Here is a 14562-nt window from a genome sequence, read left to right as displayed (position 1 = left end):
TCAGACCAGCCAACCACTCAGGTGGTTACCATGATGCCTTCCGTAAAGGATGGACAAGAGAGCAATCAACAACCAGAGGAGCCTCAACCTCCAGCTCTGACGCCTGTTGATGGGGTTGGCACTTCAACCACAGAGCAAACACTGTAACCCTCGGCCAGCATGACAGGGCCACAGATGATGCTGGAACCAAGTAGCAGCCATCCATTGCTGACAGCACACCACACAGCCAAATGCAAAGGTGAGCTTACTAAAAAACCACATCCTTATAACACAAAAGGTCATCTTCCATCACAGAGAACACCGCGATGACCCACATGATGAAAGAATAAGAGGAAAAAAACACACTGAGATGAGCACAACATTCATCAACTCCACAGGAAATAGGATAAATCAACAACCAGCCATCACCACAACTGTCGAATCTGACAGTGGTGTGAACGAGAGATGGAAGGGTTATAAGGCCTCCAGACCACCTGAACCTATGAACTCAGAGACTCGAAGGTAGGAGATGGGGTAGTAATAACAATGTAAATACATGAGGAAAACTAGAATAACTTGAAATACATTGGGTAAAGACTTGGGGGCAGATGAGTATAAGGGTCTGGCACATATAGGATTAACATGGGACTGAGTACCGTACCGCCCTCACAGTGATATAAAAGAACACATGGGTCAGTCTAGTGTTGGACAGGGCTGTGTTTACAAGCAGGCATGGAGACAACCTCTGGCTTGAACCCTTTGCTGTATATATGTATATAGTTCTTGTAGTTAATAAATATACAAGTGCAAAGACTTCATTAAGACCTACTGAATGGTAGCCAACACCCTTCAACAAAAAGCATGAAAGTTTTGGTAAACTCTATAAAACACCGGTTTGGCCTCAACTGGAGTATTTTGTCCAATTCTGGGGACCATACTTTAGGAAAGATATGAAGGCATTATAGAAGGTGCAGAAAATATTGACGAGAGTTTTTCTAGGGACGAAGGACTTCAGTTATCTGGATAGACTGGATAAGCTGGGGGGTGAGGGGAGGGGATGTTTTTCTTGTTGAAAAGAGAGGTGAGAGGAGATTTGATAAAGGTATTCAAGATCATGAGGTGTCTGGAGAGAGTAGATAGGGACAATCTATTCCCATTGCCAGAAGGGTTGAAACCAAAGGACACCTATTTAAGGTGAATGGCAAAAGAAATAAAGGTGACATGATGAAAGGCTTTTTTACGCAGCCAGTGTTGCGATCGGCAATGCACTACCTAAGAGTGTGATGGAGGCAGATTCAATCATGACTTTCAAAAGGGAATGGAAGATCACCAGAAAACAAAACATTTACAGGATACAGGGTAAAGGGAATGAGACCAGCTGAGCTGCTCTTGCAGAGAGCAGGCACAGACACGAGGGATTGAATGGCTGTAACCATCCTATGATGGCAAACTGTAAGTACAGGCCAGTCACTTTAACCTCGGTGGTGGGAAATCTTTTCGAAATGATAATCAGGGAAAAAATGAAAGCTGCTCGAACAATTATGGATTAATTAAGGAATTCCAACACACTCTTATTAAATGCAAAGCATGTTTAACTAACTTAATTGAGATTTTTTATTAGGTAACAGAGAGGGTTGATGAGGATAATGCAGTTGTTATGGTGTATATGGACTTTCAAAAGGGCGTTCGATTAAATGCCAGCTAAAAGGCTTGCCTGCAAATTTGAAGCCCATGGTATAAAAGGGACGGTGGCAGCATGGATTAAATAGTTGGTTGAGTAATAGGTAGCAGAGAGCAGTAGTGAATAGTTGTTTTTTGGGACTGGAGGAAGGTTTATACTGGAGTTTGCTAGGGGAATACGGAATCATGTGGAATCCTGGGTTTTATATATCAATGCATGCAGCACAAAAACAAGGAATTCATGATGAACTTTTATAAATCATTAGTTTTGCCTCAACTGGAGTATTATTTGCAATTCTGGGTGCTGCATTTTAGGAAGAATGTGAAGTTTTTAGAGAGAGTGCAGAAATGATTTATGAGATTGGTTCATGGATCAGGGTCTTCGGTTACATGGATGGATTGAAGGAGTTGGAGTTGTTGTCCTCTGAGAAGAGCAGGTAGAGAGGACATCAATGGAGCTGTTCAAAATATGAGGGAGAAACTGTTCCCATTGGCAAATGGGTCAAGAACAAGGGAACACAGATTTAAAGTGAATGGCAAAAGAATACACTGTAAGATATGGAAATACCTTTTTACACAGCGAGTGGTTGGAATCTGGAATACACTATCTGAGGTGTGCTGGAGGTAGATTCAATTGTGGTTTTCAACATGGAAATGGATAAGGACCTGAAGAGAACCAATTTGCAGAGAAAGCGCTGGAAATCAAGTACAACAAGCTGAGACCAAATGGCAGCCTTCTGTGCTATAACCATTCTATAAATCGATGATTTTGTTTTTTCCAATAATTTATATAAATTTTTCTTTTCCCACCTATTTCCATTATTTTTAAATCTATAACTGTAATACCCTGTCGTCAGTCTTTCCACCCCATCCCCACTAGAGCTGTACCTTGAGAGTCCTGCCATCCATTCTTAATTAGCACATTTTCTTAAGATAATATCACCACCTTTAACACCCCTTTGTTCCTTTTGTCTGTGACATCTTTTGATTATCTGCTCCTATCACTGCTTGCTTGTCCCTACAACCACACCACCCCCCCCACAACTTCTCTCCCCCTCCCCCGCCCCCCCACCCCCCACCCCCCCCCCCCCCCCCCACCCCCACCCCCACACCCCCAACCTTAAACCAGCTTATATTTTACCCCTCTTCTGCCGAAGGGTCATGAGGACTCGAAACATCAACTCTTTTCTTCTCCGCCGATGCTGCCAGACCTGCTGAGTTTTTCCAGGTAATTCTGTTTTTGTTTTGGATTTCCAGCATCCGCAGTAGTTTTTTGTTTTTATCACACTTATCCATGTTAAACTCCATCTGCCAAATTTTGGCCCATTCACCTAACCTGCCCATATCCATTTGTAAATTTCTTATTTCTTCATTGCAACTTACTTTCCCACCTATTTTGGTGTCATTTGCAAATTTAGCTATAGTACCTTCTATCCCTGAATCCAAGTCATTAATATAGATTGTAAATAGTTGGGGCTCAAGGACCGAACCCTGTGGCACCCCACTAGTTACAGCTTGCCATCCAGGAAAAGACCCATTTATCCTGACTCTCTGCTTTAGCCAATCCTCTATCCAAGCTAATATATTACCCCTAACTCCATGTGACCTTATCTTGTGCATTAATCTTTTGTGCGGCACCTTATCAAAGGCCTTCTGGAAGTCCAGATATACTACATCTACAGGATCCCCATTATCCACTTTGCTTGTCACATCTTCAAAGAACTCTAGCAAATTAGTCAAACACGATTTACTCTTCATAAAATCATGTTGACTCTGATGGATTGCATTTTGACTTTCCAAATACCCCATTACTACTTCCTTAATAATGGATTCCAACAATTTCCCAACGACAGACGTTAAACTAACTGGTCTATAGTTTCCTACTTTCTGCCACCCCCCACTTTTTTTTGAATAACGGCGTTATATTAGCATTTTTCCAATCCACTGGAACCTTCCCAGAATCCAGGGAATTTTGGAATATTATAGCCAGTGCATCCACTATCTCTGCTGCCACTTCCTTTAAGACCCTGGGATGTAGGCCATCAGGTCCTGAGCACTTGTCACCCTTTAATCCCAATAGTTTGCTCAATACTTTTTCTTTAGTAATGGTCATTGTTCTAAGTTCCTCCTTCTCTATATCCTCTGCACTACCTGTTGCTATTGGGGTGATACTAGTGTCCTCCACTGTGAAAACTGAGGCAAAGTATTGATTAAGCGTCTCTGCCATTTCTGCGTTTCCCACTATTAACTCCCCAGTCTCATCCTCCGAGGGACCAACATTCACTTTAGTTACTCTGTTTCCTTTTATATATTTGTAGAAGCTTTTGCTATCAGTTGTTACATTTTGCGCTAGTTTTCTTTCATAATTTGCCTTTGCTCTTTCATTATTTTTTTTAGTAACCCTTTGTTGATCTTTAAAAGTTTCCCAATCTTTCAGCCTGCCACTGACCTTTGCAATTTGGTATGCCTTAGTGTTTGCCTTAAGTTATCTTTAACTTCCTTGCTTAGCCATGGATGCTTTTTCTCCCTCTTACCATCTTTCTTCCTCACTGGAATATATTTTACTTGGGAGGAATTGAATATCTCCTTAAATATCTGCCACTGTTCATCACCTGTCCTACCTTGTTGTCTTCCTGCCCATTTGAAGATTCAAGATTTTTAATAATGTATTTGAAACTGATTTGGTTGACCACTCTGTTCTTGGATGCTTAAGCTACAATAAATACACAAGTTGTTGTCTGATTCTTTATTCCACATGATTCAACTGTTTAGCCCCTTCCTTGCAGTGCTGGTTTCAAAATCCAGGCTGTAGACAATTGTGTTCTTTCAACATTAATTTAAAGGGATTGGGAAAAAAGACTCAAAGGATTCTAAATGTTTTATGCTAGTCTTAAAGATCAGTTTAAACTATCAGGGATGTAAGCATTATATTGGTCTAATTCTACTGACTTATCTTGTTTCTATATAACTACATTTCTTAGAATTGGATCTAATTGCTTTAGTGAAGTAATGGTTTAGCTGCCGATATCCTGCTTACCTGTAATCTCCTATGCCTGTCGAAGAGATCAGTGCTTTTCAGTGGACTATTTACAGAATGACCCAGTGGTAAAAGTGTAGGTTATTTGTCTGGAGGCTTATAATAACCCATTCACAACTGACATCGGTTAAGATTCAAATCGTAAGAGGCTGCATATGTGAGCTATCTTTTGAGGCATGCATAAGAAAAAAGTATTGGGTGTGGTCCAAATTGTAACAGTGTGCTCTTCACTCTTCCTACCCTTGCCTCCCTTTACACTCTGTTCCATTGCACCTTGGGCTTCAGAGATTTTTTTTATCCCCCTAAATCCCCCAGCCCAGATTGTTCTCTGAAATCATTCAACTGCTCTCCCCTCCTTCAAAAGCATTTCTCTAAAGCTTGACTACGCCTTTTGGAAATCTTACCCCCCCCCACCCCGCAAACCCACCTTGATTATTTTTTGTCTCTGTGAAATAATTTTGAATGTTTTATCACGTTAATGGTGCTATGTTAATGCAAATTGTCATTTGTCTATGTTACAGTGCACAGTTATGATATTACAATTTTTTTAGAAAAACTGTTTTAAAGTTACATTTAAAGAAAAACCTTGGACTGAGTTTAAAGACTGTTTCAGAATGGATCCAAGCTACCAGACAGAATTGTGGATTTCAGACTTGGTTTCCTCTTCCCAGAGGACAAAACACAATCCTTAATTTAATTCTGGTTCACTGTGGTCTCATCCAGGAGATAACGAAGTTTTGTTGATGCCTCATTGTAAGAATGTGAATTGTGCCTTGACCAGGACAGAAATTAAGAACCACAGGAGGGAGAAGGGCCGTTTGAAGTGTTGATGCCTTTATTTGGGAGATGGCGTTTGTACAGGTCACATAACAGTGGCCATCTTAGATTATCTGCAAAAAACATTGAAAAGGGCAGGAAGCTGGCAAATCTTAAAGAAGCTTCACGCAGGGAGAGACAGAGTAAAGTATCTAGAAACCGTCACAGCTTCTGCTGTATGTAACTGGATAGCTTGAATGTGCCAAGCCAACAGAACCAGAAGGAAAGAACCTTCTCTCCTCTCTGTAAACCCTGATTACACCAACTAAGCTTACCTGTTAAAGCAACCTCCAGCAATTCGACAGTGCAAGCCATCACAGCTGCAGAGACAACACTACAACCTCAAGATTTTCATTTCAGACAATGCAACAACTCGACTTCAAAGCATATCAGGCCTGCACCCTAATAGGGATTAACCTTGATTTAGATCTATGAGTATCATTTTATCTTCATTTGTAACTAAACTTTGCATGTGTCTGTGTTGGTAACTATCTTTTCTTAAATAATTTCCAGAGCAATACTGTTGGGTTATTTTTTAAAAATTGAATTACTCATTCCAGGGGTAAAGTAAACACACTCACATATAAATACATTGTTCACAGGTGACTTTGGGGAAATACCTTTAAAGCATCCATGACAGACTGTAAAAACAATGGGCAGAATTTTACATTCGGCCTACAGGGGCGGGCCCCACATGCTAGAATGTAAAATGACGCGCGATGACATTGGTCATCGCACTGTCTTGCGATATTTCATTCGGCAGGCATGTGCCAGAGTTGGCTGCATGCTCGCTGACAATTGAAAGGCCTATTAAGGCCATTAAGGAACTAATTAATTTCAAATTTACGCTGCCCGTCCAACCTGACGGTTGGTGGGCAGGCGAAAAGGCCAAGCGGCCTTTACGTTTTTTAGGAAACCTCATCCACAAGTGGGATGAGATTTCCTAAAGCTATTACAACTTAAATAAAAACTTTCTTTGAAAAATGAAAACATGTCCCATTTCATGTGACACAGTCACATGAGGGAACGTTCCATTAAATTTTTACTATATTTATTTATTTTTTTAACAATCCCTCCAATCTCCCTGAGGCAGCTCCGTGCCTCAGGGAGATTGAAGCACTCTTTTGTGCGCACGCGCAAAAAAGCACTGGACCCGACTCTCCCTCCTCCCCCTGCCCACACAGGTAGCGCTCAGCACTACCGCTCACGTTCCACGCTGGGCCTTAATTTCCCGCCTGCGTGAAATCACGGTGCGGAGCCGATTGCGGGCGGCAGTCAGCTCCGCGACCGCTCCCGCCAAGCCTGCTCGACCAATGAAAAGTCCTAGCCAATGATACATTGCACCTATTTGACTGGTATATCATTTTAAACATATCTAGAAATATAACAAATAAAGATTTTTTTATTCTTACACGGAATGTGGGCTTCACTTGCAAGGCCAGCATTTATTGCCAATCCCTAATTGCCATTGAGCTGCCCTCTTGAACCACTGCAGTCCATGTGGTGTAGGTACACTCACAGTGCTGTTAGGAAGGGTGTTTGAGGATTTTGACCAAGTGACAATGAAGGAACAGCGTTAAATTTTCAAGTCAGGATGATGTGCGGCTTGGAAGGGAGCTTGCAGGTGATGGTGCTCCCATGCGTCTGCTGCCCTTGTCCTACTAGATGGTAGAGGTCATGGGTTTAGAAGGTGTTGTTGAAGGAGCCTTGGTGAGTTCCTACAGTGCACCTTGTAGATGGTACACACTGCTGTCATTGTACATCGGTGGTGAAGGGAGTGAATGTTGAATGTGGTGGATGGGGTGCCAATCAAGCAGGCTGCTTTGTCCTGGATGGTGTCAAGCTTCTTGAGTGTTGTTGGAGCTACATTCATCCAGGTGAGTCGAGAGTATTCCATCACACCTGTGTCTTGTAGATGGTGGTCAGGCTTTGTGGGGGCCAGGAGGTGAGTTATTCTCCACAGAATTCCCAGCCTCTGACCTGCTCTTGTGGCCACATAATATGGCTAGAGCAGATCAGTTTCTGGCAAATGGTAACCCCCAGGATGTTGATAGTGGGGGATTCAGCAATGGCAGTGCCATTGAATGTCAAGGGGAGGTGGTTGGATTCTATCTCATTGGAGATGGTCATTGCCTGGAAGTTGTGTGGCGCAAATGTTACTTGTCACTTATCAGCCCAACCTGAATGCCGTCCAGGTCTTGCTGCATTTGGACATAGACTGCTTCAGTATCTGAGGAGTCGCAAATGGTGCTGAACATTGTGAAATCATCAGCGAACATTCCCAAGCCAATTTGTTTAAACTTTCTAATTATCATTTATAGGATTTTTTTTATATTATCTACAACTATCAGTTTAAGTTGTATCCAAGTCAAATCATTCTGATGAAATTATTAGCAAAATATGGCTATGAAAATTCAAAAAATGCAGGAGGCTGATAGATAGCTCAATGGTGTTTACTTTATTTGTGTTCAGAAAATCATTGGCTACACAAGGTAATGCTTTACAACACCAGTCTAGAAATCCCTCATTTGCCTGAAGGATCCAATAGTTGAACAAGAGGCGCCCCAGTCACTGAATTTCCTGTATTCACCGGGTCTCATGAAGTACTGTCGGCCTTTGTAGTTGGGATGTTCATAGAAGATCCAGTAACCGTCCATCACATGGGAGGAGTGGATGTCACGGTAACGGAAACGATCATAGACAGATGGACAGTCATCCGTGAATTCCATCATCTGTCCTCCAAAGTCAGGTCTCTCGTAAATCCTCATTCTGTAGTCCCCACCTCGGTACTGTAATGTAGAATGAGAGAATCATAGCATAGTGCAGCAAAGCAAAAAGCCATTCAGCCCATCAGGCTCTTTCCAATCACAATTCAATTAGTCCTATGGCCCCCGTCTTTCCCCACATTGCTGCAATTTTTAAACCTTCCAGTATTTAACCAATTACCCTTTGAAGTCAACTATTCAATTTATATCCATCAGCCAATCAGGCAATGAGCCTGAAACCTGTTCGGTGGGATTTTCCGCACCCACCCGCCGTCGCGATCTTCCAGTCCCGCCACAAGTCAATGGACTTTTGGCTGGGGCGCCGCCTTGCCCACGGCAGGTCCTGCCCGCGACAGGGCCGGAAAATCCCGGCCGTTGTTACATATACAAAGTTTATAAGAGTGTTATGTTTTTGGGCTGTATACTTAATTTATGATGAAATGGAGGAATGATGGGGTATCATCTGACATGTTCTGAATTCTACTGACAGAAAGCTTGGGTACTTTGATTGTTAAAGGTTAAATGGGCGGGCTATTTTTTTACTGGGAAGAAGGTGCAAGGCATTCACACTTGTAGACAATGGCAGAAGCATCTGTACTTACAATTGTTAGATTGTTAGTCTCCAAAGTCCAGGAAGGTGTTCAGAGTGTCAGGTTTTGTAAATGGTTATACTTTAACTGTCTACTTAGCTTAAGAGAGAATGAAATTGGAAGTCTAAAGGGTAGCTAATTAGTAATTCTATCTGAATACAAGACCTGTGTGATTCATATTGCTATGGAAATGGGCTTTGAGAGGGGAGGGTTCATAGGAAGCCATTTGTAGGATTGGGTTACAGGCTTTGCAAAAAATATACTTAAAACTCACAGACAAATCAGTCTGCCAGAATCTGGGAGTGAGAGAAGGAGAAAGATCAGTTAGAGGCAGCAGTCTCTATTGTTCATCACTCAGGAATGTAGGTGGGAGCTCACGCTCAGACTGAAAAGACCAAATTCTCAAGGATTTAGAATGAGGCTGCTAGATTCACCTAACTTGAGCTAAAGAGAGAATATCTAGGAAAAGTCCTCACCATGAAAGACAGTCCTGGGGTTATAATTCACCAAGCTGAGAAAGGAACATAACAGAAGTAAACCCTTAGGAGCTAAGAATCACTTTGGATGGCTTCTGGGGAGAATAGAGTGTCTACTTACTAATGTGAAGTATAATCATAGTATGGGATTTTTGGTGTGGTATAAGTTAAGGGAGAAATTAATTCTGCAGTTTAAAGTATAAGTTGCCTAAGACAAAATGTTTAGTCAATGTTACTTTTGGTTTGTTTGTTACAGTAAAAGTGTTGAAATGTGAAATTTTGTTGTATCATCCCTTCAGCTATTCACTGGATGTTTGAATTTATTTTTAAAAGTTATTGGTCTCCACAGAGATTATAACATTGTGAAAAAAAGATTTCCCTCTTATCAACTCTGGTTCTTTTGCCAATCACTTTAAATCTCTAGTTATTGACTCTTCAATAGTTGGAAATAGTTTGTCTTTATTTACTCTAGATAGCCTTCATGTTCTATCAAATTTCCTTTATTCTTCTCTGCTCCAAGGAGGGTCACCCCAGCTTCTTCAGTCTCCCTCCCCTGGAGTTATCTAGTGAATTTCATCTCTACCCTTCAAAACCCTTCATTTCCTTCCTAAAGTGTGGCATCCAGAACAGGATACAATACTTCAATTGGGACCAAATTAGTTTTTATATAGGTTTAGTATAAATTTCTGACTTTTACACTCTATGCCTCTATTTATAAAGCCCAGGATCTCATAATGCTTTATTAACTGCTTTGTTAACCTGCCCTCCACCTTCAAAGATTTGTGCACAAACATCCCCAGGTCTGTGTTCTTGGATTCCCTTTAGAATTGTACATTTAGTAAGTATGGTCATGCCCCCAACCAAAATATACCACCTCACACTTTACTGCATTGAATTTCATCTGCCATGTGTCCATCCATTCTATTAGCCTCCTCAGGTCCATAACTTCCTTCCTCACTGTTTATTACAATTCCAATTGATTACAATTCATGTCATCTGCAAATTTCAAAAATGATGTCCCATGCCCTCCCAGATGAAAGTCATTAATGTATATCAAAAATAGCAGTGGCCAAAGTACCTAAAATTGGTTAAGGGATAGAAACCAGTGATGGGGTGAATGGCTGTTTTTTTGGACTGAAGAGAGATAGTCAGTGCCATTCTCCCCAGAATGCCACTGAATATCTCTCCCCAGTCCAAAAACCAACCATTCACCCCATCGCTGTTTTCTATCCCTCAACCAATCTTGCATTCATGCTGCCTCTGCTCCTTTTATCCCATGGGCTTCAATTTTGCCAGCAAACAATAAATAAGATCATATCTGTGATGACACTGTAAGTATATAGAATAATATAAAATGAACCATTTCAAAGGAATAACAAGATTATTGTAAAAGTAACAGTGTTTAGAGGACCTAATTTGTCCTTGTTTTAGTGAACTCTGTTCAATTGAAGCTATTCATCCTGAGAAGAAAGTGCAGATAACTGAGTAACAGATAAATTGAAACTATATGGAACCTCACCAGTGAGTGGAAAAGTGCAACTATTGATTTACATGTAAGGTAACCGGATCTGGTGTGGCATCAGTTGTCTCCATATTTTCAGCCTGGCATTACTAATCCTATTCCAACAGGTTAGTGAACTTCAAACCCAAGAGTCTAGTAAAGCTGCTGCCTTTATTTAACATTTTTACCTTTCCTCTAGCACTGATATTTTGCAGGCAAGTTGGAGAACAGCAAGTTGAATCGAACATTTGCACTGTCATTTCCATTTCATCTTGCCATGATGTGGAGATCAACAGCAGGAATAGAAAAAGCTATTGGGGTAAATATAGTGTGTGGCTATAGAGAAGAACATCAGTATCACTGCAACCAACATCTGCAATCAATGCAATCTATTAGTTTTGTGTCTGAGATATGGCACCGGTATTAAAACTTCTCTGATACAGCCATTGGATGAAGGAGATGACCAGTTTTAATAAAATATCATTAATAAAGAGAGGAAATATCAGTGCGAAGAAAAATAAATCACGTAAGCAACAAAAAATTTGATCAAATTTGTATCTTACGTGTGGGTAGGTGCGACATGACCTGATGTTGTCATTGAATCCCATCCAGCGCTGGTAGTCAGGATATTCTCCCCTGTTCAGAACGTACTGATATCCCATGTAATTTGGTTTCTCATACAGCACCCACCAGTCACTCTCAACACGGATGGAGTTACAGCGGCTGAAGTAAGAGTGCAGGTCAGCACAGTCAGTACTGCACTCATAGTGCCGACCCTGGAAGTTCTTGTCCTCATAAAAGATAATCTGTGGGAAACAGTTGAATTATAGATCAATAATTTAACAAGGTGAGGTACTTTTGCATTGTATAAAAATGGAAAATATCATGTGTGAACTGAAAGTGTGAACCTTACCTTTCCCATTTTGAGTTCACTGTTAGACAACTGCTCACTGAATGTGCCCCTGTTTCCCACAGAATGGTATTTATATTCTGGACTGGAAGGTCAATGTAAAGAATGCATTATTATTCTGATGACTCAGAACTGTACATCAGTAAAAAAAAAACAATAGCAATGTCGCATACTATGCAAAAGCTACTCCAGTATATGTAGTTAAAGGCCAGTCATCAGATCTTTTCATTTTGCTTTTGCCTCGTTTTAATTATCCTGTCACCGCATAAATGAAGGAAAGAGAGTTCATGATGTTTCTCAGAGATAGTGGTATGACAGGCATTTAAAATGTCGAATGTCCAACTCTTTTTGAATGTGATGAAGAGATCATACATTTAATTTTAGTTCCCTGTTTCTTTCTTTAAAAAAAAAATACTTTTTTCCTTTGTGTTTTCCAAAGATTAATGTAGAACAGGCATGGGAAACTGAATAAAATTGGCCTCAGCAGAAGCAAAGTCTATGCAGACATCACAAAGTTAATTATGGTGGTTTATAGCTTCTGCCACACTTCTCAATGCTTTCCCACTGCTGTAATGAAAACATGTTTTATCCTGGTCCTCGGCATTCTAATCCTGAAATAATTTTGCGATATGGAGCAGGTTGTTGCACTGGAGTTATGCTATCTCTACAGATTTATTTCCATTCTATTTGATGGGGGTCAGCAGATGCATCCACACCTTAAGTGGTTGGATAATCAGCACTCCCTAACAGCACTGTGGGTGTGTAGACACCACATGAACTTCAGCAGTTCAAGGCCGTGACTCACCATCATCCTCTCAAAGGTGATTAAGGACGGGCAACAAAAGCTGACCTAGCCAGCGACGCTCACATCCCATGAAAGAATAAATAAAAAAATAAATAAAGTTAAGAGTGGGAACATTTTTTTTTAAATTAGAAATAATTTTGGGACCAGCCCTGGAAGCTAAGGCTGGACAAAGCATTTACAACCTACTAGAACCATGGAACCATAGAAAAGTTACAGCACAGAAGGAGGCCATTTGGCCCATCTTGTCCTTGCCAGCCTGAGGACACCCAGCCATAGCCTTGCAGCTTACAGTACTTTAGGTGCAGATCCAGGTACTTTTTTAAAGGGTTTAAAGTTTCTGCCTCTACCACCAACTTGGGCAGCGAATTCCAGACACCCACTACCCTCCGTGTAAAAAAGTTCTTCCTCATGTCCCCCCAACACCTTCTGCATCTTATCTTGAATCTATGTCCTCTGGTTCTAGAATTCTCCATCAAGGGAAACAATTTTATCCTGTCCACTCTATCTATTCCCCTCGTAATTTTGTACACCTCAATCAAGTCACCTCTCAGCCTTCTTTGTTCTAAGGAAAATAACCCCAACCTATCCAATCTCTCCTCGTAGCTACACTTTTCTAACCCTGGCAATATTCTTGTAAACCTCCTCTGCACTCTCTCCAGAGCTATTACGTCCTTCCTGTAATGTGGTGACTAGAACTGTACACAATACTCCAGCTGTGGCCTCACCAGTGTTTTATACAATTCCAACATTATATCCTTACTTTTATATTCTATACCTCTGCCAATGAAGGAGAGCATTCCATATGCCTCTTAACAACCTTGTCTACTTGAACTGCTGCCTTCATGGACCTGTGTGTACTTGTACACCAAAATCTCTCACTTCATCTACCCCTCTTAGTATATTCCCATTTATTTTGTAATCCCTGTAACTGTTTGACCTCCCTAAATGTATGACCTCACACTTCTCTATGTTAAAATCCATCTGCCACTTTCCCGCCCACTTCACCAACTCTTCTATATCATTTTGGAGATTATGGCTATCATATCCTCTACACTATCCACTACCCGGCCAATCTCTGTGTCATCTGAAAATTTCCCAATCGTGCCCCTCACGTTCACGTCCAAATTGTTAATATATAACACAAACAGCAAGGGTCCCAACACCAAGCCCTGTGGAACACCACTTGAGACAACTTTCCATTCGCAAGGGCATCCATCGACCATTACCCTTTGTTTCCTGTTACAAAGTCAACCAGTTTGCCACATTACCCTGAGTCCCATGGGCTTTTACTTTCCTGACCAATCTACCATGTGGGACCTTGTCAAATGCCTTGCTAAATTTCATATACACAACATCCACTGCACCACCTTCATCAACCCTTCTTGTCACTTCCTCAAAGAATTCAATCTAATTTGTGAGGCAAGACCTTCCTTTAACAAATCCATGCTGACCATCCCTGACTAGTCCATGCCTTTCCACATGACAGTTAATCCTGTCTCTCAGGATTGATTCCACTAATTTGCTCACCACCGATATAAGACTAACTGGCCTATAATTGTTTGGCATTTCCTTTGATCCCTTTTTAAACAATGGAACTATGTTTGTATTTCTCCAGTCCTCCAGTACCTCCCCTGTATCTAGTGAAGATTGGAAAATCATCCTCAGAGCATCTGCTATCTCCTCCCTGACTTCCTTCAGCAGCCTCGGAAACAATCCATCTGGCCCTGGTGACTTATCAACTTTCAAGGATTTCAACCCTTCGAGTACTTCCTCTCTCTTTATGACTATCCCATCCAATATCTCGCAGTGTTCCTCCTGGACTACTATATCTACATCCTCCCTTGCCTTTGTAAACACAGAGTCAAAACTACTGGGTGAGTTCCTTGAAAGAGGCAGAAATTCCACCAAGAACCAAGTGGCAATATTCAAATTACATCAGCCCGAGGACATTGTTCAGGGTCAGGGGTGAGTTGTTGAGCAGGGAAAACTTCCACCCCACCAAT

At 41.2% G+C, this 14562-nt stretch overlaps 2 protein-coding genes across 2 annotated transcripts in view; both read right to left on the bottom strand.

Moving 5' to 3' along the window:
- The window catches only part of LOC144686474 (gamma-crystallin S-1-like), a 71521-nt gene that overhangs the window by 24321 nt on the left and 32638 nt on the right, over positions 1 to 14562 (bottom strand). The gene's annotated exons all lie outside the window — the stretch shown is intronic.
- Positions 7956 to 11800, bottom strand: LOC144686478 (gamma-crystallin M2-like). Its single transcript, XM_078551742.1, has 3 exons — positions 11758 to 11800; positions 11408 to 11650; positions 7956 to 8301 (listed from the first exon to the last, which is right to left on the bottom strand). The coding sequence occupies exons 1-3, from the start codon at positions 11764 to 11766 to the stop codon at positions 8026 to 8028; spliced, it is 528 nt and encodes a 175-aa protein (XP_078407868.1). The 5' UTR covers positions 11767 to 11800; the 3' UTR covers positions 7956 to 8025.

This window comes from Cetorhinus maximus, chromosome 11, assembly GCF_964194155.1.
Source record: "Cetorhinus maximus chromosome 11, sCetMax3.hap1.1, whole genome shotgun sequence".
NCBI lineage: Eukaryota > Metazoa > Chordata > Chondrichthyes > Lamniformes > Cetorhinidae > Cetorhinus > Cetorhinus maximus.
Note: the sequence above shows the minus strand (reverse complement) of the source record. Positions and strands in the feature narration are given on the sequence as shown.

Coding starts and splice junctions, on each gene's coding strand:
- LOC144686478 (XM_078551742.1), bottom strand. Junction 8,302..11,407: donor CATGTCGCACCTACCCACAC/GTAAGATACAAA, acceptor TCTACATTACAG/TACCGAGGTGGGGACTACAG.